Genomic DNA, 24,671 nt, shown 5'->3' on the forward strand with positions numbered 1-24,671 from the left:
TCCTTTGGATTTGCAACATTAAAAGATGTAAATGTCTGTGTTGCCAAATTATAGTCATTCCTTAGCTAAAATGATATGATACTTAAAAATTGTTACTTCATTTATATAGGTTCACAGTAATCCCAGGTTGTCAATAGTTTAACTTGCATAAATCAGCTTTCAGGTGCTTCCTGAAGAGGTTGTAAGTCATTAAAATAGTTTTTGTAGAGACAAAATGTTGTTCTAGTTTTTGTTTATTTTAATAATGATTTTATAGAGTTTTCACTAGGTTTTGTCTGATAGAAGTTTATTAATGATATTTATAAAATTCATGATGTGAAGAAGGTAAATAAGACAATATAATATTAGAATCAGAATTTTCTGTTCACCCAAAAATTGTAATGCCCAATTAATGTAGAAATTTTAGATCTAGAAGATGAAGTGAAAAGTCTGTTAGTTTAGTTTAAAAGTAAATTCAACAATTTCATAGATGAAAGGTATAAGAAAAGTATAAATTACAAACAGATGGAATCATACAGATTCAAAGACTGTGTTTGAATATTAGTTATATAGAGAAGACAATGATTGATAATAATGGCTATCTCTTTAGGAATTACTGAAAAATGTAGTTAATCATTGTTGGAATGGTGGTATTTAAAAGGAACTTGGATCTTTTTTATATTCTTGGTATTATACATTAGATTTTTATGCTGCTTATTTCCTAAATAATATTTGACTCTAGAGCTCACAGCCAATTATAGAGGACAGAGCTGTTATTAGCTTTATGTATATTGCTTTATTGTGTCCTTCATTGTGCCATTGGTTGTACCATAGTATTCTAATAGAAGGATGTGTCTGATGCTGTTATCATAGTATAATAAATTCAGCAGTTTTCCTTTTGGAAATTCATACATTAATGTGACTTTTGTTCAAGGTGGTGTATGTCTAATCTTCAAAATGAATGGGTGGTGTCTTTGTCAGAGTAGGTAACTGCAGTGGCTTGTAGTGTAGGTATACTATTTTTGTGGTATCACCAAAGCTGAGATGCTGCAGTTCTCAGAGAGAGATAAAGTAGTCAAGCTGAAAATGAAACAAAGCTTTAACTGTATTTCTCCTTGTGTTCAGCAGAGATAAACTTTAGTGGAGTCTCAATGCTGCCCTGTTTGGCTTCTGGCAGCAGTTTTAATTGGTAAAATGCAGATTTTTTTTTTGATCAAGAAAGGATTATTCTTGTTATCAGTCTGAAGCATCTTATTTCAAGATGAAAAGGCTTCACTGAATTACAGATGCCAACATTTTTACAAAGGGCTTTGGCGATTGACATCTCAAAGAGAAAGTATGATTTATTAGCCTATAATGGTACTGAGAACTGGGTTAGGTTTCACTGATTTGAGAAATTGCTAAATATAAATTGCCTTTTTGTGTAATGCCCCAGGTTTCTTAAAATATATTTTCTATATAAAATATGAAGCCTTATGTATCTGAAAAAGAGGAGAATTGGGAAACGGGTGGGAGGCAGAATGAGGAGAGAAATTAAATCTATCTTGGTGGTGGTTTTTACAGTAGTTTGACTGATAAGGTAGCAAGGTAAAGATTAATAAGAGCCCTGTTGTTATCAGTACCTACTTGTCGATCCTCTGTAACAGGCCTGTCTGTTCAGCATGGAAATTATTGATTAAATAAAAATTGCTATTAGATTGTGATGCAATCCATAATCACAAAAGTGTTGGATGTTCCACTTTCAGATTCTGAGCCATGTATCAACTTTCCCCTTTGCAGTAATTTGTATTGTGCTGACATCTACACTCATTAGCTTTTACCCTTTCCTACATGTGTCAGGGAAGCACTAAAAGACAGTGGTAGAAAATAAAGTGACGAGCAGGAAAGTTCTGTTTTCAGAGGGAAATAAATTAAACTGCTAAGTAATGGCCATCAATTCTCCACAAATTTTTAATCTTTTTCTTGTTCATCTACAATTGTTTCCACATTCATATATGTATTATAAACAGACATAGTCATAACCAAATTTACCATTAACCAAGTGTTGCTTTCCTGATATCCTTTTTACTGATATGGATATCAGTAAACAGAATCTGCCAGATGATCAGGATACACATACAGATCTTGAAATAAATCACATTATGTAATGTTAAAAGAGGGACGCGGTGGCTCAGTGGGTTAGGACGCTGAGCTTGTTGATCAGAAGGTTGGCAGTTTGGCGGGTCGAATCCCGAGTGCCGCGTAACAGAGTGAGCGCCTGTTACTCGTCCCAGCTTCTGCCAACCTAGCAGTTCGAAAGCACGTAAAAATGCAAGTAGAAAAATAGGGACCACTACGGTGGGAAGGTAACAGCGTTCCGTGCGCCTTTGGCGTCTAGTCATGCCGTCCACATGACCACGGAGACGTCCTCGGACAAGCGCTGGCTCTTCGGCTTTGAAACGGAGATGAGCACCGGTCCCTAGAGTCGGAAACGACTAGCACGCATGTGCGGGGGAACCTTTACCTTTTTTTTTAATGTTAAAAATGTGAATAGCTTCCTTTGTCTGTTCCCACAACGGGATGAGGTGACAGAGTGAGTTGCATCTCTTCAGATTGTAGATGCAATATACTTTTGGTTCTTCTCTTCTGGGTTATTCTGTCTGCTGATCCATTTGCAGATAAATTAAACTTTACAATTAGACTTTAGAGTTAGAGTAATGAAAACCTTGAATCACAACCATGAATTTAAAATATAAGTGTGATTGTTTATTATATTATTCCCAAGTTCTACTTTCATTTTGCTTGGTGTTTAAATCATGCCTAAGATTGCCTTATTTTTCTAATGCATTTCTGCTTTCATAAGTACAGTTTAGAATATATGTATCTTGATCATAAACATATTGAAATTTACATGTTTATCCTTTGTATTAATAAATGATTGTGTGGGTGTCTGGCAAGCCTAGAGGAATCAGTTCCAAGATGGTAGAAGGGAACAGCATAATCCAGGGGTGTCAACTGCCGGCCCACGGGCCGGATGCATCACAACAAAACTGCGCCCACCCCATTGCCGGCAATGGGGAAAAAGCTCCGATACGTCGTGCAACGTCACGTGACGTTGCGAGTTTGACACCCCTATTCCAATATTTATAGCTTCTAATATATAGCATATAAATTCTTAGTTATCAAAATATTTTTTAAAATACAGTTATCATAAGGTAATTAACAATAAGGCTGCTAAATAAATAAATAAATATCTCATATACCTGAAATTATATATATATTTAGAAACAGAGTTTGCATTTGTTTAGCTTTCTTTCAATATAATTTCACTGATTTATTGCACTAACTCAAACGTTTTTGGAGGTAATAGTAAATATTTGGTTGTTTGCTGAATTAGACCAAGTGTATACAATCCTAGCTCATAAACTAAACATTTAAGTAATTCAGTAGTATCTACTAACATGGATTGTCCATCTGAGATTTTTTTTTAAAGTTAAGATTCTTGATCCTTTAAGTTAGGCATTCATCTGAACCTGGAAAGAGTTAAATGTGGAAAAAGAAAGTGGTGCCCAAGCAGCTCTAGCCATGCTCTAGCTACTATGCAATGAGATAAGAAGTCTTGAGGAAGGATCCTATTCTTACTCAGTTGAATTCAGTACAACTCCTAGTATGAGCAAGATTGCTCTTTATTTGGAGTATGAACCTCCCAGGGAATGTATTCATATTCAAGGAAATCCTGATACAATTCTTCTTCAAACCCCTCCCCCCAAAATTCATTGCAGTTGAAGAGGATAAGGAGTGACACAGCCCATTTTCTATCCAATTTCAGCCCTCAGCTCAGGAAAATCCAGATCAGTTGTTTAGGCATCCATGATAAGTTAGATTCAGTCTTTCCCACTTAACTATCCATACCAAGAATGCTGATGGATGGGATTCTTTACAACAGGGGTGTCAAACTGGCAACATCACGTGATGTATCATGACGTATTGCGACTTTTTTCCCATTGCTGGCAAAGGGCACGGTTTCAGTGTGACACATCCGGCCCATGGGCTGGCAGTTTGACACCCCTGCTTTACAACATTGTATTCTCCTATCTGGCTGTGTATAGCTTCATTGAGACAGCACACATCCGCTGGATTGTAATAATGGACTCCTCTTCAATTATTACAGCTTTTATACATTTGGGGTACTTTTAAGATATGTACACAGCTATTGGAATAAGGGTTAAAACTGTCACCTCTTCCTTTGGAAGAATTTAGAAAGCCAATAGGATTTCTGGGCAGAGGAAGATAGATGATTGCTCCTAATGAACAAATACATGGACATTGACTTACATAGGTCAGACTGATGGGCCATCTTGATCAATATTCTCTATTCTGTGACTTCGTGGTGCCTTCTGCCTCTTAGCTAACCGAGAAATAGATGCATTGCTGTCTAGATTATGGTTTTCTAATCATGGTACAGAACATGATGGATGGCCATGATTTCAAATACTCCAGATATACTTTCCTTATTCCAGACAAATTTGATAACCATAAACAAAATACAAGCTAGTTTGTGCTAGTGTGAATTTAACAGCATATACTTATGAGAGATATACACATTGTGCTAAACTATATAATGTGGATTTGGATAAATTGAACATTTGAAATTCTTAATAAAAATACTAATCCTCTATTTCTCTGTTTTATTCCTTCAGACTAATAATATTGTTTAGATTTATATATTAGCTTACAGGTTTAAAGAATGTGTCTCTTCTCATATAAAATGATATAAAGCTGCTGTAATATGTAGCTAAACTGTAACTCAAACAGTATATTAGTAAAATTTAACAATTATTTCTGCACTTTTTTCCAAAATCTAGTGTGGATCTGCAGTGAATATACTTTATTTTTTTTCTACTTTTATTGTTAAAGTTCTGCAGTTCAGAAAATATGCGGTTTTTGTGTATTTATTTTTCATTTCTTCTTTATAGTGGAAGTTCCTATGCATATTACCACATAGGAGAAAAATTGAATTCATATTGTGAAATTAAAATATCAGAAATAGTGCTTTTTTTGTTTTCAGTTTACATGCTGTAACTACAAAGGATAGTATTAATTTTAATTTTATTTATGTATAAGAAATGTCTGAGCGAATTTCCTGTGATCACTTTGATCCATATGGTCATGATATAACTATATTACTCAGATCCTTGAGCAATGTTGCTTGTATTTAGTTAGATTGCTATTAATATGTGTGCATAACTGTAAACTTCTATAAACCTGTCTACCAACTGTAGACAGGTCATTGACAAAAGTATAAAGTATAAATATTATACTATAGTCCTTTTTTATCATAATATTGCATTGTGAAGTTACTGGGATATTTGAATTCTGTCTGTGGAAATGCTGTAACCCAAGAATCAAGCATTGTTGTTGTTAGCTGCGAAGTCGTGTCCGACCCATCATGACCCTATGGACAACGTTCCTCCAGGCCTTCCTGTCCTCTACCATCTTCTGGAGCCCATTTGAGCTCACGCCTACTGCTTCAGTGACTCCATCCAGCCACCTCATTCTCTGTCGTCCTCTTCTTCTATTGCCCTCAATCTTTCCCAGCATTAGGCTGTTCTCCAGTGACTCCTTCCTTCTCATTAGGTGGCCAAAGGGACTCGCAGGAGTCTTCTCCAGCACCATAGTTCAAAGGCCTCAATTCTTTGGCGCTAAGCCTTTTTTATGGTCCAACTTTCACTGCCATACATTGCAACTGGGAAGACCATAGCCTTACCTATACACACTTTTGTTGACAGGGTGATGTCTCTGCTTTTTAGTGTGCTGTCTAGATTTGCCATGGCTTTCCTCCCCAGGAGCAAGTGTCTTTTAATTTCTTGGCTACAGTCCCCATCTGCAGTGATCTTGGAGCCCAGGAAAATAAAATCTGTCACTACCTCCATTTCTTCTCCATCTATTTGCCAGGAATTGAGAGGGCCGGATGCCATGATCTTGGTTTTCTTAATGTTAAGTTTCAACCCATGTTTTGCACTCTCCTTCTTCACCCACAACAAGAGGCTCTTTAGTTCTTCTTCAATTTCTGCCATTACAGTGGTATCATCTGCATATCGTAGGTTGTTGATATTTCTCCTGGCAATCTTAACTCCAACTTTTGATTCATCTAGCCCTGCCTTTCTCATGATGTCCTCTGCAAATAAGTTAAATAGGCAGGGTGACAGTATACAGCCTTGTCGGACTCCTTTCCCAATTTTGAACCAATCAGTGGTTCCGTGTCCAGTTCTCACTGTTGCTTCTTGGCCCACATATAGGTTTCTCAAGAGACAAATAAGATGATCTGGTATGCCCATCTCTTTAAGAACTTGCCAGAGTTTGTTATGATCCACACAATCAAAGGCTTTAGCATAGTCAATGAAGCAGAAGTAGATGTTTTTCTGGAACTCTCTAGCTTTCTCCATGATCCAGCGTATGTTGGCAATTTGATCTCTGGTTCCTCTGCCTCTTCGAAATCCTGCCTGTACTTCTGGTAGTTCTCAATCCACATACTGCTGGAGTCTAGCTTGTAGGAGTTTAAGCATAACTTTACTAGCATGAGAAATGAGTGCAATGGTGCGATAGTTTGAACATTCTTTGGCACTGCCTTTCTTTGGAATTGGAATGTAAACTGATCTTTTCCAGTCCTGTGGCCACTGTTGAGTTTTCCAAATATGCTGGCAAATTGAGTGTAGCACTTTTACTGCATCGTCTTTTAAGAGTTTGAATAGCTCAGCTGGAATACTGTCACCTCCACTAGCTTTGTTGTTGCTCAGCTTTTCTAAGGCCCACTTCACTTCACTTCACATTCTAGGATGTCTGGTTTGAGGTCAATGACCACCTCATCATGATTATCAGGGACGTTAAGCTCATTTTTGTATAGTTCTTCTGTGTAATTTTGCCACCTCTTTTTAATCTCTTCTGCCTCTGTTAGGTCCCTGTCATTTTTGTCCTTTATCATGCCCATTTTTGCATTAAATGTTACCTTCATCTCTCCAATTTTCTTGAAGAGATCTCTGGTCCTCCCTATTCTATTGTTTTCTTCTATTTCTTTGCACTGTTCATTTAAGAAGGCATTCTTATCTCTTCTAGCTATTCTCTGGAATTCAGCATTCAATTGGGTGTATCTTTCTTTTTCTCCCTTGCCTTTCGCTTCCTTCCTTTCCTCAGCTATTTGCAAAGCTTCCTCAGACAGCCATTTTCCTTTCTTTCATTTCTTTTTCTTTGGTTTCTTTGCGAACCTCTGTCCATAGTTCTTCAGGCACTCTGTCTATCAGATCTAATTCCTTAAATCTATTTGTCACCTCTGCTGTATATTCAACAGGGATATGATTTAATTCATACCTTTTTTATTGAAAAGTTTTACAATACATTTTTAAAAATACAAAAAAACCCCTCCCCCTCCCCTCTCCCCAACCCCCCCAACCCTCCCCTCCCCGACTTCCCAGAGCAAAATACAGGGTATAATGATTTAATTCATACCTGAGTGGCCTAGTGCTTTTCCCTACTTTCTTCAGTTTAAGCCTAAACTTTGCAATGAGAAGCTTATGGTCTGAGCCACAGTCAGCTCCTGGTCTTGTTTTTACTGACTGTATAGAGCTTCTCCATCTTTGGCTGCAGAGCATTTAGTCAATCAGATTTCTGTGTTGACCCTCTGGTGATGTCCATGTGTAGAGCCATCTCTTGGGTTGTTGAAAAAGAGTTTTTGCTATGACCATCATATTCTCTTGACAAAATTCTATCAGCCTGCGCCCTGCTTCATTTTGTACTCCAAGGCCAAACTTGCCTGTTATTCTGGTTATCTTTTGGCTTCCTACTTTAGCATTCCAATCCCCCATGATGATAAGGACATCATTTTTTGGTGTTAGTTCTATAAGGTGCTGTAGGGCTTCATAGAACGGGGCAATTTCATCCTCTTCAGCACTGGTGGTTGGGGCATAGACTTGGACTACTGTGATATTGAATGGTTTGCCTTGGATTCGAACTGAGATCATTCTGTCATTTTGAGGATTGTATCCCAGTATTGCTTTTCCTACTCTTTTATTGACTATGAAGGCTACTCCATTTCTTCTGAGGGATTCTTGCCTGCAGTAGTATACCTGATGGTCATCTGAATTAAATTCACCCATTCCTGTCCATTTTAGTTCACTGATACCTAAGATGTCGATGTTCAGTCTTGTCATCTCTTGTTTGACCACGTCCAGCTTTCCTTGATTCATGGATCTTACATTCCAGGTTCCTATGGAGAAAAAAATCTTTACAGCATTGGACTTTCCTTTCACCACCAGACACATCCACAGCTGAGCGTCCTTTCGGCTTTGGCCCAGTTGCTTCATTCTTTCTGGTGCTACTAGTACTAGCCTTCTGCTCTTCCCCATTAGCATATTGGATGCCTTCTGACCTGAGGGGCTCATCTTCCAGCGTCATAGTGTTTTGCCTTTTGGTACTGTCCATAGGGTTTTCATGGCAAAGATACTGGAGTGGGTTGCCATTTCCTTCTCCAGTGGATCACGTTTTGTCAGAACTCTCTGCTATGACCTTTCCGTCTTGGGTGTCCCTGCACGCCATAGTTCATAGCTTCATTGAATTACGCAAGCCCCTTCGCCACGACAAGGCAGTAATCCATGAAGGGGAGAATCAAGCATACACCCCTCTAATTTAGCACAGAGCTAATTTTCACATAACCTACTCAAGACCTCTTACACATGGTGCTCATGCAGGTTTTCATCTTCAGAGTAGGTTAATCTGTCATTCAGGTAAATCACCACAAATCACCACAAGATCAGAAAAAAATATGGTTCATAAATTTTGAAATGAATTATGATGATGATTAAATTTATTTGCCACCCATCTTGCAGTTTGAGATCTCTGAGAGGCTTATAGTGAGATAAAATATACAAAGTTCCAAACCATTATAAATATAAAAAGAGACTAAAATTACAAATTAAAAAAAATTAAAAACCTGTGTTTGGAGTAGAGAGGTGGGGCTGCCTTCTCTTTCAATGCACCAACCACCTTTAGCCAACAGCTTCTAGTGTAAGTTTATGAGAAAATAGACACTATGTTTGTTTTCAACTGCTGTAAATTGAAAGTAGTTTCTTTCTATGTATTTTTATCTATGTATATATCTTACGCACTATTCTTTAATCTTAACTACAAGATCCCTCTGTGAGGGAGAGATGGGCAATTTCTAAATATAACTGAAAGGTGGGATGGATAGATGGATGGATGGACAGACAGATATTATTTCATATTTTATTTCTGTGAAAATTTCCAATAAATTGATTTTATATATCATTGCCCAAATATTTCAAAAATTTCCTAGATTTTCAGGGAATGTTGTTTTGTGTTTTATGTTGAGAGCAATCTTGCTGTTTCTTGGAAGGAAGGAAAAAAGCAGAGAAGTTGATTTCTGATAAAAACAGCTGTGCTTATTATTATTTTTTTTTGGGGGGGGGATTAATATACCCTCAGAATGTAAAGAATCATAAGGATTTGTAGAAACTGATACTTTCTAAGAGCCAGCAAAGAGCTTAAAGTTTTATGCCATTAGGTCATTCTTCCTTCTCCTGCCCTTCTTAAGCAAGGTGAGAGTTATAGCGTTACGTTATTGCTGAAAATGGCTGCAGGACTTTACAGAAAAGGAGTGAGTCCCTTCAATTTAAGAAATGGTTTATCTTGCATATAAACATAAAGAACATATAAACAAATATATTTATGTGTGGAGATATTACCTGTGCAATCATAGTAACCTTATATTGTCAAGGCAGAATTAAAAGAGAAGAATAATCCAAATTGCAGTATTTATTCTGGAAGTTTTAAATGGATAAATCCTGGACAAAGATGAGCTATAGACACATGTCCATGTTTGTGTGCCAGAAAAGGGGCAAATAAAGTAATAAAAATATCCAGGCCTTTTTCATGTACTTTAAAGTTGTTGCTTCTTTAAGACCCACATGATGAGTTATTGCATTGCTGCTGGATAGGGAAGAGAGTGAGGGATTGATTGTAAGGTAGGTTGGGAAAGTGACACAAGATCATTGAAAATGAAAATCACATAAGTGCAGCAGCAGTACAGCAGCATTCAGTAGTAGTGAAACAGTCACAATTTCCCCAAATTTCATTTCTTTGGGCATTATGGGTCCTGGATTTTTGATACGTTCTGTAAATTAACCTATTTGAGGTTCCTTGGTTCAAAACTTTTGCTCTTTGCTGCAGTTTCATTTAGATAAAAGTCAAGACAATGAGAGGTTTAGTAGTATCTAGATGAGAGACACAATATAATCTAGGTAATTTTACTTTGAGCATATTTTTTTCTCAGATTTTCTTCAATAACATCAGAATTGTCTTGTTGAGTTAACTCAGAGATCTAGCTGAATCAGCATTTTGTTTCTAATAATAACTAACTAGGTCACACAGATTTTAGAGAGGTTAGTGATAGAGATGATGACAGCTCCTTTCCCCTACCACCTAAAGCAAATAATATTTAAACTTCCATTTTACATAACGTTTTCATAAAGATCTTAGTCATCAAGAGAGTTATCATGTGGATTTTATCAAATCTTCTTAAAGAAAAAAAATCATTTTAAAAAAGAAATGCCTTCTTTTGAGGTTCTAAACCTGTTGCATACAGTTCCTCGGCTGATTAATTTTGTCCCAAAGAGGAACCAATAACATTATCAAGTTTATAATAATATAAAAGAAACAGATATATTTTCCCCATAATCATAATAGAGGATGACTGCACATCAAAAAAAATTGTTAGAAAAAATCCTTCTGATGTTCTTCCTGGTATGTGACATTTCATGGATGTAATAAGGTTTAAAATATTATAAATTGAACTCTGTAAATCCTTATTATGTTTCATACTAAAGCTTTGGGTTTTATATAATACTCTTATTTCAGCAGATTCTTTGCTTTATAGACTAAAATCTAGTGATTCACATTCATAACCTAGACCATGGGAGTCAAATATCCCATGAAAAATATAAAGATAATTATCAGAATAAAAAACTAAGTATATCAGGATATACTTGGGTATACAGTAAATGAACATAGAATGTCTCCATAGTTTTTGTCAGGGAGGTAAATGATGGCTACCAGAATAAATATTTAAAGACATAGGGAAAATGTATTATTTTGATTTGCTAGTTTATATGTTTGAATATATTTTCACTTGTTATAGCAGGTAATCAAGCTGCTGAATAATCTCCTATTTAACTTGTACTTGAATTGAGTTTATAATTTAGGTACAGTTTCTAAAATTTCTAAAAAGCTGGGAATACATTAAATCAATATGAGAATGAAAAAGAAAAACCATTGGTACCTTTGTTTCATCAGAATCTACTTCTGAGATTCCTTATGATCTTAGTGAATCTGATGATTGTGGAAAAAATCAGAATCTGCTAACAATTTTTCTACTAACATATTTTATTAAAAAGCATAAGCTTTGATGGGTAAAAAGTATTTACATTCATCCATGACCTAATTTTTTTCCATACACTTATTAAGACAGCAAGTGTTTTTACTTTATAAATTAATTTTTCATAAACTTTTTGAGTAGTTTTAGCCCCTTTTTCTAATTGTAATTTAAATGATATGTTATATGTTGTTACTGTAATATTCATACATTTCTTTCATCAAGTAGCCTCTAAGCCAGGGGTGTCAAACTTGCAACATCACTTTTTTTCCATTGCTGGCAATGGGTGGGCGCGGTTTCAGCATGATGCATCTGGCCCGTGAGCCGGCAGTTTGACACCCCTGCTCTAAGCAGTAAGAAAAAATGCTTTAGATATTATAGAACTCAGATGCATGTTTACAGTATTCTTAATGTTGCATATTGCCTTTTTGTAATTTTGTCTTGAATTTTCATTTAAAAGAAATTGCTTTAAAAATCAGTTTACCTAATATTCAGAGACTGGGAAATAATTTGGACACAGGAAAAATGCTTTTTTCCTGCAGGTAAATGTATATAGATGGTTATTAAGAAGGGAGACTTTAGCCAATAGCCTGAAAAAATGTGCTTCTGTCCTCAGCTGTTTCATGAATTAGCTGTTGAAATAAATGCATCATTATTACTTCTTTTCTTCGTTCATGTATACGGCTGCATAGTACATGAAGCTGCAGAAAAATTGTTTCTATTGTTCATGTGTTTTAATCCCATTTTTTTTATCAGATAGTTAAAAAGTGGGGGGAAAATACCATTGATCATTATCATTACTTGATTTTTGTGGCACTAGAACAGAAACATGGGAAGGAGATCTTTTAAGTTACTATTGCTTTCTACAGTAGAATGCTCAAAATGTTTGAAGTTTTCTTTCATCAGACCTCTGAGTAACAGAATATAGCATACCTGAAATGTTTTAGAGAAACTTAAAAGAAAATGTTATTTCTATTTCATGTATTCCAGTCTTTTTTATTTGCATGAAGATAATAAAAAGCTTAGTTTACTGTCCTTTACTGGCACTGTACAGCTTTATTTAAAGTTTTACCCTTGAATATAACTCTTAATTTAACTAGTAGGCACATAGACTCAAACGTAAGAATTTACCATATATCAGTATTTGAAACATGAACTAGACAGCCATCTAGAGGCTTTGTTTGTTATATTAGAAATTGTTTATATTATTAAATGTATGATACAGTTGCTACAGTTGTTCAAATAGGCACTTAAAGCATACTCTAGTGAACAAGATAAACAAAACAACAGAATAAAAATTCCCTTTAAAAAGCTATGTAGGTAATTATGCATAGATCAGTTAAAAAATCTTTTCTGGTGGACAAAAATAGTCAAGATAAAGTTTTTATATGCAGGATTTGAGTAAACCTGTCTCTTACTCAACAGGAACATTTTAAAAATTAAAAAATGTTCTGTTATTTGGGATTAAATGTAGACTTATATTTTAAGGTTTGTTTACTTAGCTTTGGCTAAGTGAAATAGGCAAGCCAAAAAAGAACATTATGGTTTTATCTTGCAGACATTATATTCTTCATTCTTTATTTACAAAGTGCAAGAATGATTAAACATAAATAAAAGAAAACACCTGAGTATGTCCGTGTGTGTGTGTGTGTGTGTGTGTGTGTGTGTGTATGTGTATGTATGTATGTATTTATTTATTTATTTATTTATTTATAATGAGACTTGTATGCCGCCCTATCTCCCGAAGGACTCAGGGCGGCTAACAACAATAAAATACAAATAAATACAAATATTAAAAAAGAATTAAATTGTGTCAAAGTCCCACTAAAACCAATAAAAACATTTAAAATCATAATTAAAAACCCCATTATCATCAGTCCAGGTCGGCCTGTTGAAAAAGATATGTCTTAAGGTCACGGCGAAAGGACCGAAGGTCTGGGGCCATCCGGAGCTCCCAGGGGAGTTGATTCCACCAAGCAGGTGCCCCAACAGAGGCGGCCCTCCCCTTGGGGTTCGCCAGCCGACATTGTCTGGCCGACGGCACCCTGAGGAGGCCCTCTCTGTGTGAGCGCACAGGGCGATGGGAAAATGTTCCTGGCAGCAGACGGTCCTGCAAATATCCCGGGCCTATATATTCTTAATAATTTTAAAAATACAAATCCCAGGCATATTTACTTAAAGTATAAAATCTTTGAATACCGGGATGGATAAAAAACAGTTGTTTATTGCTAAAAGATCATAATAAGCAATAAAAGGTAACCGTTTAAAGCATATCTACCTAATCTAAGCTTTTGCTGGTCCTCTGCCAACGTCATCAGAGAAAGCATTGAAGGTTTGAAAAAACATTGGTAAGCCTGTTCGGTTCCGCGCTCTGCTCATTGGCCATGTGATGGACTTTGCTCTAGCCAATCGTGATTGTTCTGACTGTCTCGCATCAGTTCCCTTGCAATCCAGTCTTACTGTCCCTTTTTTTTTATCTTTCTCCTGCCTATCTGTTTTGGTTTGACTACCTTAATTGATCTTGTTTTCTTTTGTTGTTCCTCATCCAATGTCATATCTGTTGGTATTTGTATTTCCTTGTTCTCTGTGTCTTCCTTCTCTACCCTCCTTGCTTGTGATTGGCCATTCTGTGCTATGCCTGGGTTTCCCTCTTGACTCCCTTCCGTGATTTCTGCCAACAGCTCCCTGCCCTGATTCACTTGCACGTATGACTTTCTTTCAGTGCTTATCCACTGATCTTTATCTGATCCCTGGACTAGCCACCCCAATGGTTTTTGTTTATTTATATGCCACCCTTGCTTTCTGCTATCTGATTTAGTTGATTTTGCTGTATTTGGATGTTCTTTGTGTGTTGGTGTGTATGTGTGTTGCGGCACTCTATTTCCTTGGTTCGCCCATATCTGTTCAATTGGGGTTGTCTTCAGATCATTCCTTGTCTTCTCAGCTAGTTGTTTCATGATCAGTATCTTCTTTTTCGTATGAGTTGCGTTATCCTCTGTTTGCTGTATTTCTTTCAATGGGGCACGTGTTCACTGGTTATTTTCCTGGCCTTGGGATGGTTGCTTTCGTCTGTTCATTGTGCCTGTCCATCCATCCATTCTTGTTAAGCTCCTGTCTTCCGCATGCTCTTCATCTGTTTGTGCATGCATGTGACATTGTCTTCTCTTCCCTCACTCTGTCCACCTCCGATCTTTGGGAATTATTGCATGATTGTTTGTCATCTGCTCCTGTTTTTCGGGCTCGGTGAGATGTTGTGTTTTAGATATCTCTTCTGGTGTCCTGGTTGTCCAACTTTGATTTCTTTTGGTTTCTCTCCTTTTTATCGTGGGTAGACCTTTCTGTTGCTTTTGATGTGCTTTTAATGCCTGGTCGGCAGGTGGCAATTCTATGTGGCGATTAATTGTAAATTTATCTGAGAACCAGGCTTCCTTAAGTAATCTGCCTCCTTTGGAGGTGTCTTGGGCAATGGTCTTTGCCCCTGCAAAGTCGAAGGAGTGGTTATTATCGACCATATGTGTCCATATTTGTGAATATTGTTCATGTCTTTTTATGGCAAGCTTATGTTCATGGATTCTTGTTTTTATCAGCCCAGGTTCGAATCTCAGAAGGGTATGGCTGACTGATGAAAACTAATAAGTTTGAAATGCATATCAGTCTCCCTTAATTCTTTGTTAGCAATTTAAAAAAAAATTTAAAAAAAATTTACACACACACACACATGAGTTCTTCCTTATATTTACATGAGGTAGTATTAGTAGACAAAATATACAACCCTAATATGTTGTTTAAAAATAGACTTACTTTTAAAATACATTACCTGTATCTAATGATATATTTATAAGTGACAATATTTAACAAGGCTACAGATTCTTAACTGCACACTTTTTCCAGCAAGAGTAGTAGTAACATAGTTATTTCCCCTAGCTCTCTCTTTTAAAAGACTGGGAATGTTCTTCCTTTTTCTAATATTTTATACTTAACCATATATTTTTCTCCACCCTCCAAACTTTATACAATGGTGTTTAAAAGTCTGTGAAACCTTTTGAATTTTCAGTATTTCTCCATAAATACTGCATGACCTAAAACATGATCTGTTCTCCATAAAGTCATAAAAGTAGATAACGATAATCCAATTAAACAAATGAGTCAAAAACATATTTGTTCATTTATGAACCTTTGCTTTCAGTAACAGGTGTGGTCCCCTTGAGTAGCAATAACTGCAACTAAACATTTCCACCCCTTCATGGATTACTGCCTTGTTGTGGCGAAGGGGCTTGCATAATTCAATGAAGCTATGAGCTATGCTGTGCAGGGCCACCCAAGACGGACAGGTCATAGCAGAGATTTCTGACAAAATGTGATCCACTGGAGAAGTAAATGACAACCCACTCCAGTATCTTTGCAATGAAAACCCCATGGACAGTACCAAAAGGCAAAAAGATATGACACTGGAATATGAGCCCCTCAGGTCGGAAGGCATCCAATATGCTATTGGGGAAGAGAAGAGGGCTAGTACTAGTAGCGCCAGAAAGAATGAAGCGACTGGGCCAAAGCCGAAAGGATGCTCAGATGTGGATGACCATCAGGTATACTACTATGGGCAAGAATCCCTCAGAAGAAATGGAGTAGCCTTCATAGTTAATAAAAGAGTAGGAAAAGCAATACTGGGATACAATCCCCAAAATGACAGAATGATCTCAGTTCGAATCCAAGGCAAGCCATTCAATATCACAGTAGTCCAAGTCTATGCCCCAACCACAGGTGCTGAAGAGGATGAAAATGACTGCTTCTATGAAGCCCTACAGCACCTTATAGAACTAACACCAAAAAATGATGTCCTTATCATCATGGGGGATTGGAATGCTAAAGCAGGAAGCCAAAAGATAACCACAATAATAACAGGCAAGTTTGGCCTTGGTGTACAAAATGAAGCAGGGCACAGGCTGACAGAATTTTGTCAAGAGAATACAAAGGTCATAGCAAACACTCTTTTTCAACAACCCAAGAGATGGCTCTATACATGGACATCACCAGATGGTCAATACAGAAATCAGATTGACTATGTGCTCTGCAGCCAAAGATGGAGAAGCTCTATACAGTCAGTAAAAACAAGACCAGGAGCTGACTGTGGCTCAGACCATGAGCTTCTCATTGAAAAATTTAGGTTTAAACTGAAGAAAGTAGGGAAAAGCACTAGGCCACTCAGGTATGAACTAAATCATATCGCTGATGAATATACAGTAGAGGTGACAAATAGATTGAAGAATTAGATCTGATAGACAGAGTGCCTGAAGAACTATGGACAGAGGTACGCAACATGGTACAAGAGGTAGCAATTAAAACCATTCCAAAGAAAAAGAAATGCAAGAAAGCAAAATGGCTGTCTGAGGAAGCTTTGCAAATAGCTGAGGAAATCTGACTTGCATTTGTAAATGTGACCACCATGTTAAATTGATGCCCTGATTTTCCATCTCTTGCCTGGATTTTAAGTTGCCTTCAGTATTTAGAATATCTTTGTATGTCCATATTTTATCAAGATTGATTAGATTTGGATGTACAAATGCTTCCATTATTGAAAGCCATCCTGGAATTTTCAAATGAATTTTACATTTTATTTTTTCCCATGTTAATAATAGTGCATTTCTAATATAGTGGTTTTGGAAGTATTTATGTATTTTATTTTTTCCATACTATAAAAAAGCATGCCAACCAAGTTGTAGGTCATGTCCCTCCAAGTACAGCAATATTTTATTTCCAAGAGTTATTCATTCTTTTATCCAAGTTAGCACTGATGCTTGATAATATAAAACCCATTTGGCAAGCCATTTCCTTTGGCTTATTGTAACATTTTCAATTTAATTCTAGCTTTCTTTCCTTGCCAGATACATTTTTGAATTAGAAACTTTAAATCTTAAAAGATTTTTTCTCCAGTTTTATAGGTATGGTTTGAAACAAAAATAGTATTTTTGGTAATATATTCATTTTCACTGTAGCAATTCTTCCTAACATTGACAGTTGCAGATTCTTCCATTTTTCCAAATCAAGCTGTATTTGATTTAACAATTTAATATAGTTAACCTTTTTATTATTGAACATCTTGCTTTCAGATATATTCCCAAGTATTTGACCTTTTTGATTATTTGCAATTCTATTTTTGTTTATATATAAGATTTTTAGCTGTCACTTTAGTTTTTTCTCTATCTTTAATCCTGCTATCTCTCCATATTGTTCTATCTTTTCCAACAGTTTAGGAACCTAAAAGTTCCTCTAGAACAGGGTTGTCAAACTGCCAGCCCAGGGCCAGATGTGTCATTCAGAAGCTGCGTCCATCCCATTTTTTAAATATATGACCCCAGATAATATGCTGTTTGCTAAATATTATTATGTTATTTTTAAAAAACTCTAATCCTAACCCTAATCTCAACCCTAACCCTACAAAATTAATCAAATATTTATTAAAAAAAGAAATAAGATGTATATCATTTACTCCAAATTTAGTTTAATCTATCACCTGCTGTTTTTGATTTTATTATTTCATTTCAAAATTACTATTATGTGATTTTTATTTTAAATTAAGATACTCGTGAGAAACCTAACTGAAATCAATGAAATAATTAGCATGACAATTTTTTCTCATTTTCAATTGGACTTATCTAGGATTAACTTAATTAAATTTCATGACAGCAATGAGTTTTGAAAACCATTTCCTTAAGAAGGTAGCATGTAAACATTATCACCTAATAAATTCAAAACATTACAGTATATTCTATTATTTCTGTTTAGAAATTGGCTCTAAAGTCTTGGTTTCTAACATTTAGAGGCCCATCACTTCTGTCCCTTTCTAGGGATGGAATTTAAGGGTACACAAATTATCATTCCCTATATAAAATCAGGTTTGATTCATTTTTACAGGAAGAGAATCACAGTTCTATACAGCTTTAAATACTATTAAATATGCAATTCTTCTGTATTTGCTCTGTAGGTTGCAAGCTGGGGATACAGGATTACAATAATTCTGTTTTGTAGGTTTCCTTTCTATAATTTTTTTCCAATTACTTGCAAAGCTATGTGGGTGATCATTAGGAGATTAGGAATAAAATTAATTCATGTATCAATGAATGCCAACTTTGTTTCTCTGTATCAGATAAGACAAGAGGTATTGTGCTGATATTACAATCTAATAATGAGACTCTCAAGAATTCTCTTGGAATTTACTATGCAGCAGTCTAGGAAATGAGATTCACAAATAGAAACATCCTGAAAGTAGAATTACCACTGTACTCAGTTTGGTTTGATTGTAAGCTTTCTACATAGCTAAAGATACCTGGATTTACCCAAGTCTGCCATTAATTTGTGCTTCTGCTTTACTATTAAGTATCTGGTTACCTTGTCCTGTTTTATGAGTTTTTAAACTGGCCTTGTGGTTTTAAACATGCTGCTATTTGTAATATATTAAAATAGTGTAATGTTTGCATTTGTTGAATCTCAACTCATGTTATCAATAAAAAGAAACATGGAGGCAAGTAAATATTATTTAATGCTAATGTTACTTTCATTACTTTAATTCTTAAGAATACAAGCCTGGCCTATTGCATATACTGATAAGAATACTTGTTATTTATTTATTCATTTAAATATCTAGCTATTTTATCCCAACCAAAATAGCTATTTCCCATTTCATTCTTGAGATTGTGGTGCCACAATTCATATTGGTGTTACAGGAGCAAAATAATGTTGTAGTAAGTAGAAAAAACTATTATCCTGCCCATTGCATACTATTGCATACTAAGATATACTGCATTTACATGGACTAAGTAATCAAATATTCATTTGAACCCTTTGTTTACTCCCAGTTACCATTTGATATTTATCATATCAGTACAGTCACTCATGAAGGTTCATAATATGTTGAGTCAGTCAGAAGAAATATAAAAGTAAAATAAGATTTGTCCCATTACTTGCAAAGTGATACTGAACTTGTGGCTCTCCAAGTATTGCTGAACTACAGCTCTCAATACCTCCATGTAGCATGGCCAGAATGAAGAATGCTTGAGGTAGTGTTCAACAAAATTTAGAGAATCATATTTCTTGTCCTTGTCCCAATGTTCATAAAAACTAATGACGGTCATGAAATATGGAAGTAATGGCCTAATTCACGCATGTCAAAATTGCGATGTCACCTGATGTCACAAGATGTATCTTGACTTTTCCCATTGCCGGCAATGGGGTGGGCATGGTTTGATGCATCCAGCCTGCGGACTGGCAGTTTGACATGCCTGGCCTAATTGGTGTTCGAATTTCCAACTTTAAGCGATGTGGCCATTAGGCAACACATCACTTCACTTAGGACAACAGTTTTGGTAGTCCAGGTTGAGTTGTTAGGCCAGGCATCATGGAGACCTGGTTGGGCCAAGAGGGGGGGTGTCCCTCTCTCAGAATTATGCCCACCGGGTTTCCGGGTGCTTCACGTGGGCCCCGGGCAGGGGCAGGGGGTGGCGGTTATTATTAGGGAGAGTCTTTGTCTGCGAGTGGCCACTGTCCCTCAGATAGGCGGGTGTGAGTCTCTCCTTTTGAAGTAGGGTCCTGGAGTTCAGTTGGGCCTATTGATTACATACCTGTCTCCCAGCTGCATGTCATCAGTCCTGCCCAAGCTTCTTGGCATCTTGTCTGGGTTGGAAATTGAGTTCCCCAGGCTTATAGTTCTGGGGGATTTCAATCTGCCTTCTGTGTGTAAGGCGTCTGAGTTGGCCTGGGAGTTCATGGCTTCCATGACGACCATGGACCTGACTCAAATAATTCAGGACCCGACCCATAATGGAGGGCACACACTCGACCTGGTTTTTATCTCTGGGCAGTGGATTAATGATCTGGGTAGGGGGGATTTAATCATCCAACCCCTGTGATGGTCCGATTTTCTTCTCCAGCTAGACTTTCAGTATGCCACCCCCCACTGCTGGGAAGCAGAACTGACCAGGTGGTTCTGCCCCAGATGCCTGATGGACCCTGAAAGGTTCCAGACAGAGCTTGGGACATTTCCTGCTTCCCTTGCCCATGACTATGCCAAGGCCCTAGTAGAGGCCTGGGAGACGGCAGCTGCTGGGGCCTTGGATCGAGTTGTGCCTTTGCGGCCTCTGACCAGGTACAGATCCTGGGTGGCCCCCTGGTTTACCAAGGAGCTCCAGGAGATGAAGCGCCGGAAAGGACACCTATAGAGCTGTTGGAGGTCCAGCGGATCTGAATCTGATCGAACACAGCTAAGAACTTATCTTAAGTTTTACCTAGTGGCGATGGAAGCGGCAAAGCATGTCTACTTTTCCGCTCTCATTGCATCCGCAGATAACCACCCAGCCACCCTTTTTAGAGTGACCCACTTCCTGTTTAATCAGGGACCAAGGGATGACCCCTTGCAGGGTAGGGCTGAGGAATTTGTACAGTATCTGCAGGACAAAATCGCTCAGATCTGGACTGGCTTGGACTCTGACTGGGCAGAATCCGGCAGAGTGGAGAGGGCAGGTCTTGATCATACCATTTGGGGTGAGTTTGACCCTGTGACTCTGGATGATGTGGACAGGATCATGGACCCATGTCCCTCCTGGCTGGTTTCGGCCACCTGGGAGGTGACAGGGGGCTGGCTCCAGGCAGTTGTCAATGCTTCTTTGATGGAAGGTGTCTTCCCCTTAAAAGAGGCGGTGTTGAGGCCCCTCCTCAAGAAGCCTGCCCTGGACCCAGCCTCATTGAATAACTACCATCCTGTCTCCAACCTTCACTTTGTAGTGAAGGTTGTTGAGAGTGTGGTGGTGCGTCAGCTCCCGCAGTTCCTGGATGAAGCGGACTATCTGGACCCATACCAGTCCGGTTTCAGACCCAGTTGTAGCATGGAAATGGCATTGGTTGCACTGGTGGATGATCTCTGGTGGGCTGGGGACAGGGGCTGTTCCTCTCTCCTGGTCCTACTTGACCTCTCAGCAGCTTTTGATACCATCAACCATGGTATCCTGCTGCGACGGCTCGAGGGGTTGGGAGTGGGAGGCACTGTTTTACGGTGGTTCTCCTATCTCTCGGGCCGCTCGCAGTTTGTATTGGCAGGGAGACAGAGATCTACCCTGAGGCCCCTCACTTATGGGGTGCCTCAGGGGTCAGTTCTCTCCCCCCTCCTGTTTAACATCTATATGAAGCCGCTGGGTGAGATCATCCATGGCTTTGGGGTGAGGTATCACCAATATGCAGATGATACCCAGTTGTTCATCTCCACCCCGAGCCAACCCAGTGATGCACTTGACGTGATGTCCCGGTGCCTGGAGGCGGTGCAGGTCTGGATGGGAAGGAACAGGCTCAGGCTTAACCTCTCCAAGACCGAGTGGCTGTGGATACCAGCATCTCATATTGTCCAACAAGTTCCATCTCTTTTGATGGGGGGAGGTATTGCCCCCCTCAGAAAGGGCTCGCAACTTGGGTGTCCTCCTGGATTCACGGCTTAATTTGGAAGATCATCTAACGGCCGTGACCAGGGGGGCCTTCACACTGGTTCGCCTAGCGCGCCAGTTGCACCCCTTTTTGGACCGAGATGCCCTATGCACGGTCACCCACGCCCTTGTCACTTCTCGCCTGGATTACTGCAATGCTCTTTACATGGGGCTGCCCTTGAAGAGCACCTGGAGGCTTCAACTGGTGCAAAATGCGGCCGCACGGGTGCTTATGGGAGTATCTCGGTAGTCCCATGTTACACCACTCCTGTGCGAGCTGCATTGGCTTCCAGTTACCCTCTGAGTGTGATTCAAGGTGCTGGTAATAACCTTTAAAGCCCTACATGGCTTAGGCCCGGGGTACTTGTGAGACCACCTGCTGCCATTGTCAACCTCCCATCACCCAGTTCGCTCCCACAGAGTTGGCCTCCTCAGGGTGCCATCGGCCAGGCAATACCGGCTGGCGACCCCCAAGGGGAGAGCCTTCTCTGTGGGCGCGCTGACCCTCTGGAATGAACTAGCCCCAGAGCTGTGGACGGCCCCTGACCTGCGGTCCTTCCACCGTGACCTGAAGACCTGGTTGTTCCAACAAGCGGGCCTGGACTGACTATGTTTTTTAATTAGGCTTTTTACTGGGTTAAATTGTCTCGTAATTTTGCATTCATTGTTTAATTCTCTTTTAAATTTTTTACTCTATGTTTTTTTTTTAATTTTTATTGTTGTGAGCCACCTTGAGTCCTCAGGGAGAAGGGCGGCATATAAATTTAATAAAATGAAATAAATGAAATGAATGAAAATGACAATACTGCTGTTAGGTGAGGATCTCATGCTTCTCCTGCCCTGCTGTGCTCACTTTTACGTCAAGTCCCCCCAACTTTGTTCTTGGCCTCAGAGATATGTAGGTGTATAATTGTATGTATGTTTGTAAAATAGTGCAATGTGAGTGTACAGTAACCAAAACTTTCTTTTTAAATCTGCATAGCATATAAACAATGATCACATACATGGGGAGAAGAAGGAATTTGTATGTCGATGGCTTGATTGTTCTCGAGAACAGAAACCGTTCAAGGCACAGTACATGCTAGTTGTACATATGAGGAGACACACAGGAGAAAAGCCACACAAATGCACTGTGAGTAAACACTGTTATAATAAACCAGGAGGCGCTTATTGGTTTGCTTCTTTGCTCCCTACTATTTGAATGCAGTTTGGTTACATTAAAATTTACTTTAAATATTCTGCAGAAAGTAATGTTTGTACACTGTTGGAGTTTCTTCTTATAAATTATTTACATTTATCAATGACATTGACTTCATTTGCTAGAGAGCATACTGTGAACAATATGCAAAGAGTTTTTCAAAGTGGACACAGCTGAACTGGGATTAAAAATAATGGGTATTGTAATGCAATTATATAAATCTGCCCCAAACCTGTTATCCCATTTTGAAAAAAATAGAGCAAAAAACAGGAAAGAAATGGAACATCTTCTCTATGAAGAGTTCAATTTCAAATCAAAATATGTTCCACTTATAAACATCCTGAATATGCCATTTTTATGAATCAGCCCTAGAAAAATATAATAGAGTCCATCTTCAGCTAGGCAGATATTTTATGGAAAAGGCCTTAAGGCAATAGGCTGTTTTAAGTAACTGGATTTCGAGATATATATCTTTTCTCCATAGAATTCAACCAGTTATTAGGATTAATAGCTTTGAAAAGTAACCTTCTACAAGTAATCTTCTATTTTTTTAAAAAAATGGATAGGTTAGTAAAGTCCTCACGTGTAGTCCCCATATCCTCTGATATTGAATATTATAAGAATTTCCACTTGATGAGCTTTCCACAGTCAAGCATGGTTACAAATTTTGGGACCTGCAGCCCCAAAACATCTGGAGGATACCTGGTTAGGGTTAGGCTTTACTAGTCTCTTTTAAATCACTATATCTAGAAACTTGGCCTGAATTAAATCCAAGTTTGTGCATGCTGTCTCTTTTTGTGAGATAATTAGACTGGCACACTGATCATGAAATCCGAGGTCTATTTTTTGTCTATTACTTGGTAAACTTGCATAGGCTTGCAATCCTGCCAGTGCCTTATAATGTAAAATAATTGTTATTTTTTGTGTAAAAGCATCATTTTTTAACAGAAGAACAAAATTTAGAACATATTACTACCATGGCTAGATCTTGAAAGCTGTGTTTGATATGGGGTATTTTACTGTATTATTTCTTTTTCCACACTTCACCTTCTATAAAGAAATGTTTAGAATAATATAATAGTACATTTTGCCTTTAGTTTGAAGGCTGTATGAAGGCCTACTCCAGGCTAGAAAACTTGAAAACCCACTTGAGATCTCACACTGGAGAGAAACCATATGTTTGTGAACATGAGGGTTGTAACAAAGCATTTTCAAATGCATCTGATCGTGCCAAACATCAAAACAGAACTCATTCTAATGAGGTAAGAAAACACATGGTTTGTATAATTCTCTAACAATGCATAAGTGTAGTGCTATCAAAAATATTTATTGTTAAACATTTATTTATGGTTCAACTATATATTAAAGATACATAAAGACATGAAACTCAAGAAAAATGATGATTCAGAAGCAAGTAATTGGTTCTAGAATCCAAATTTTCTTTTTAAATCTGCTTCAATTGCTGGGACATAAGGAATAACTTTAACTCTGCAACATCCAAATAAAATCCTGTTTGAATCATGAGATAGACCCAAACAATACACTCTCTGATAGTTTTATAAGGAAGATTTTTTCAAAAATATGAACATTTGTTTAACTCAGCCAATGCTAG

General features: G+C 37.8%; 1 protein-coding gene across 1 annotated transcript in view; it reads left to right on the plus strand.

Annotated features, from left to right (window-relative positions):
* The window catches only part of GLI3 (GLI family zinc finger 3), a gene marked incomplete at its 5' end in the record, with an annotated part of 336,414 nt that overhangs the window by 298,496 nt on the left and 13,247 nt on the right, over window positions 1–24,671 (plus strand). The window contains 2 exons of the mRNA XM_081343170.1: window positions 22,844–22,993; window positions 24,157–24,321. Coding sequence (XP_081199296.1) covers window positions 22,844–22,993; window positions 24,157–24,321 — 315 coding nt within the window. The remainder of the gene's footprint in view (window positions 1–22,843; window positions 22,994–24,156; window positions 24,322–24,671) is intronic.

The sequence above is a fragment of the Vipera berus genome (assembly GCF_964194415.1).
Source record: "Vipera berus genome assembly, chromosome: Z".
In the NCBI taxonomy this organism is placed as follows: Eukaryota; Metazoa; Chordata; class Lepidosauria; order Squamata; family Viperidae; genus Vipera; species Vipera berus.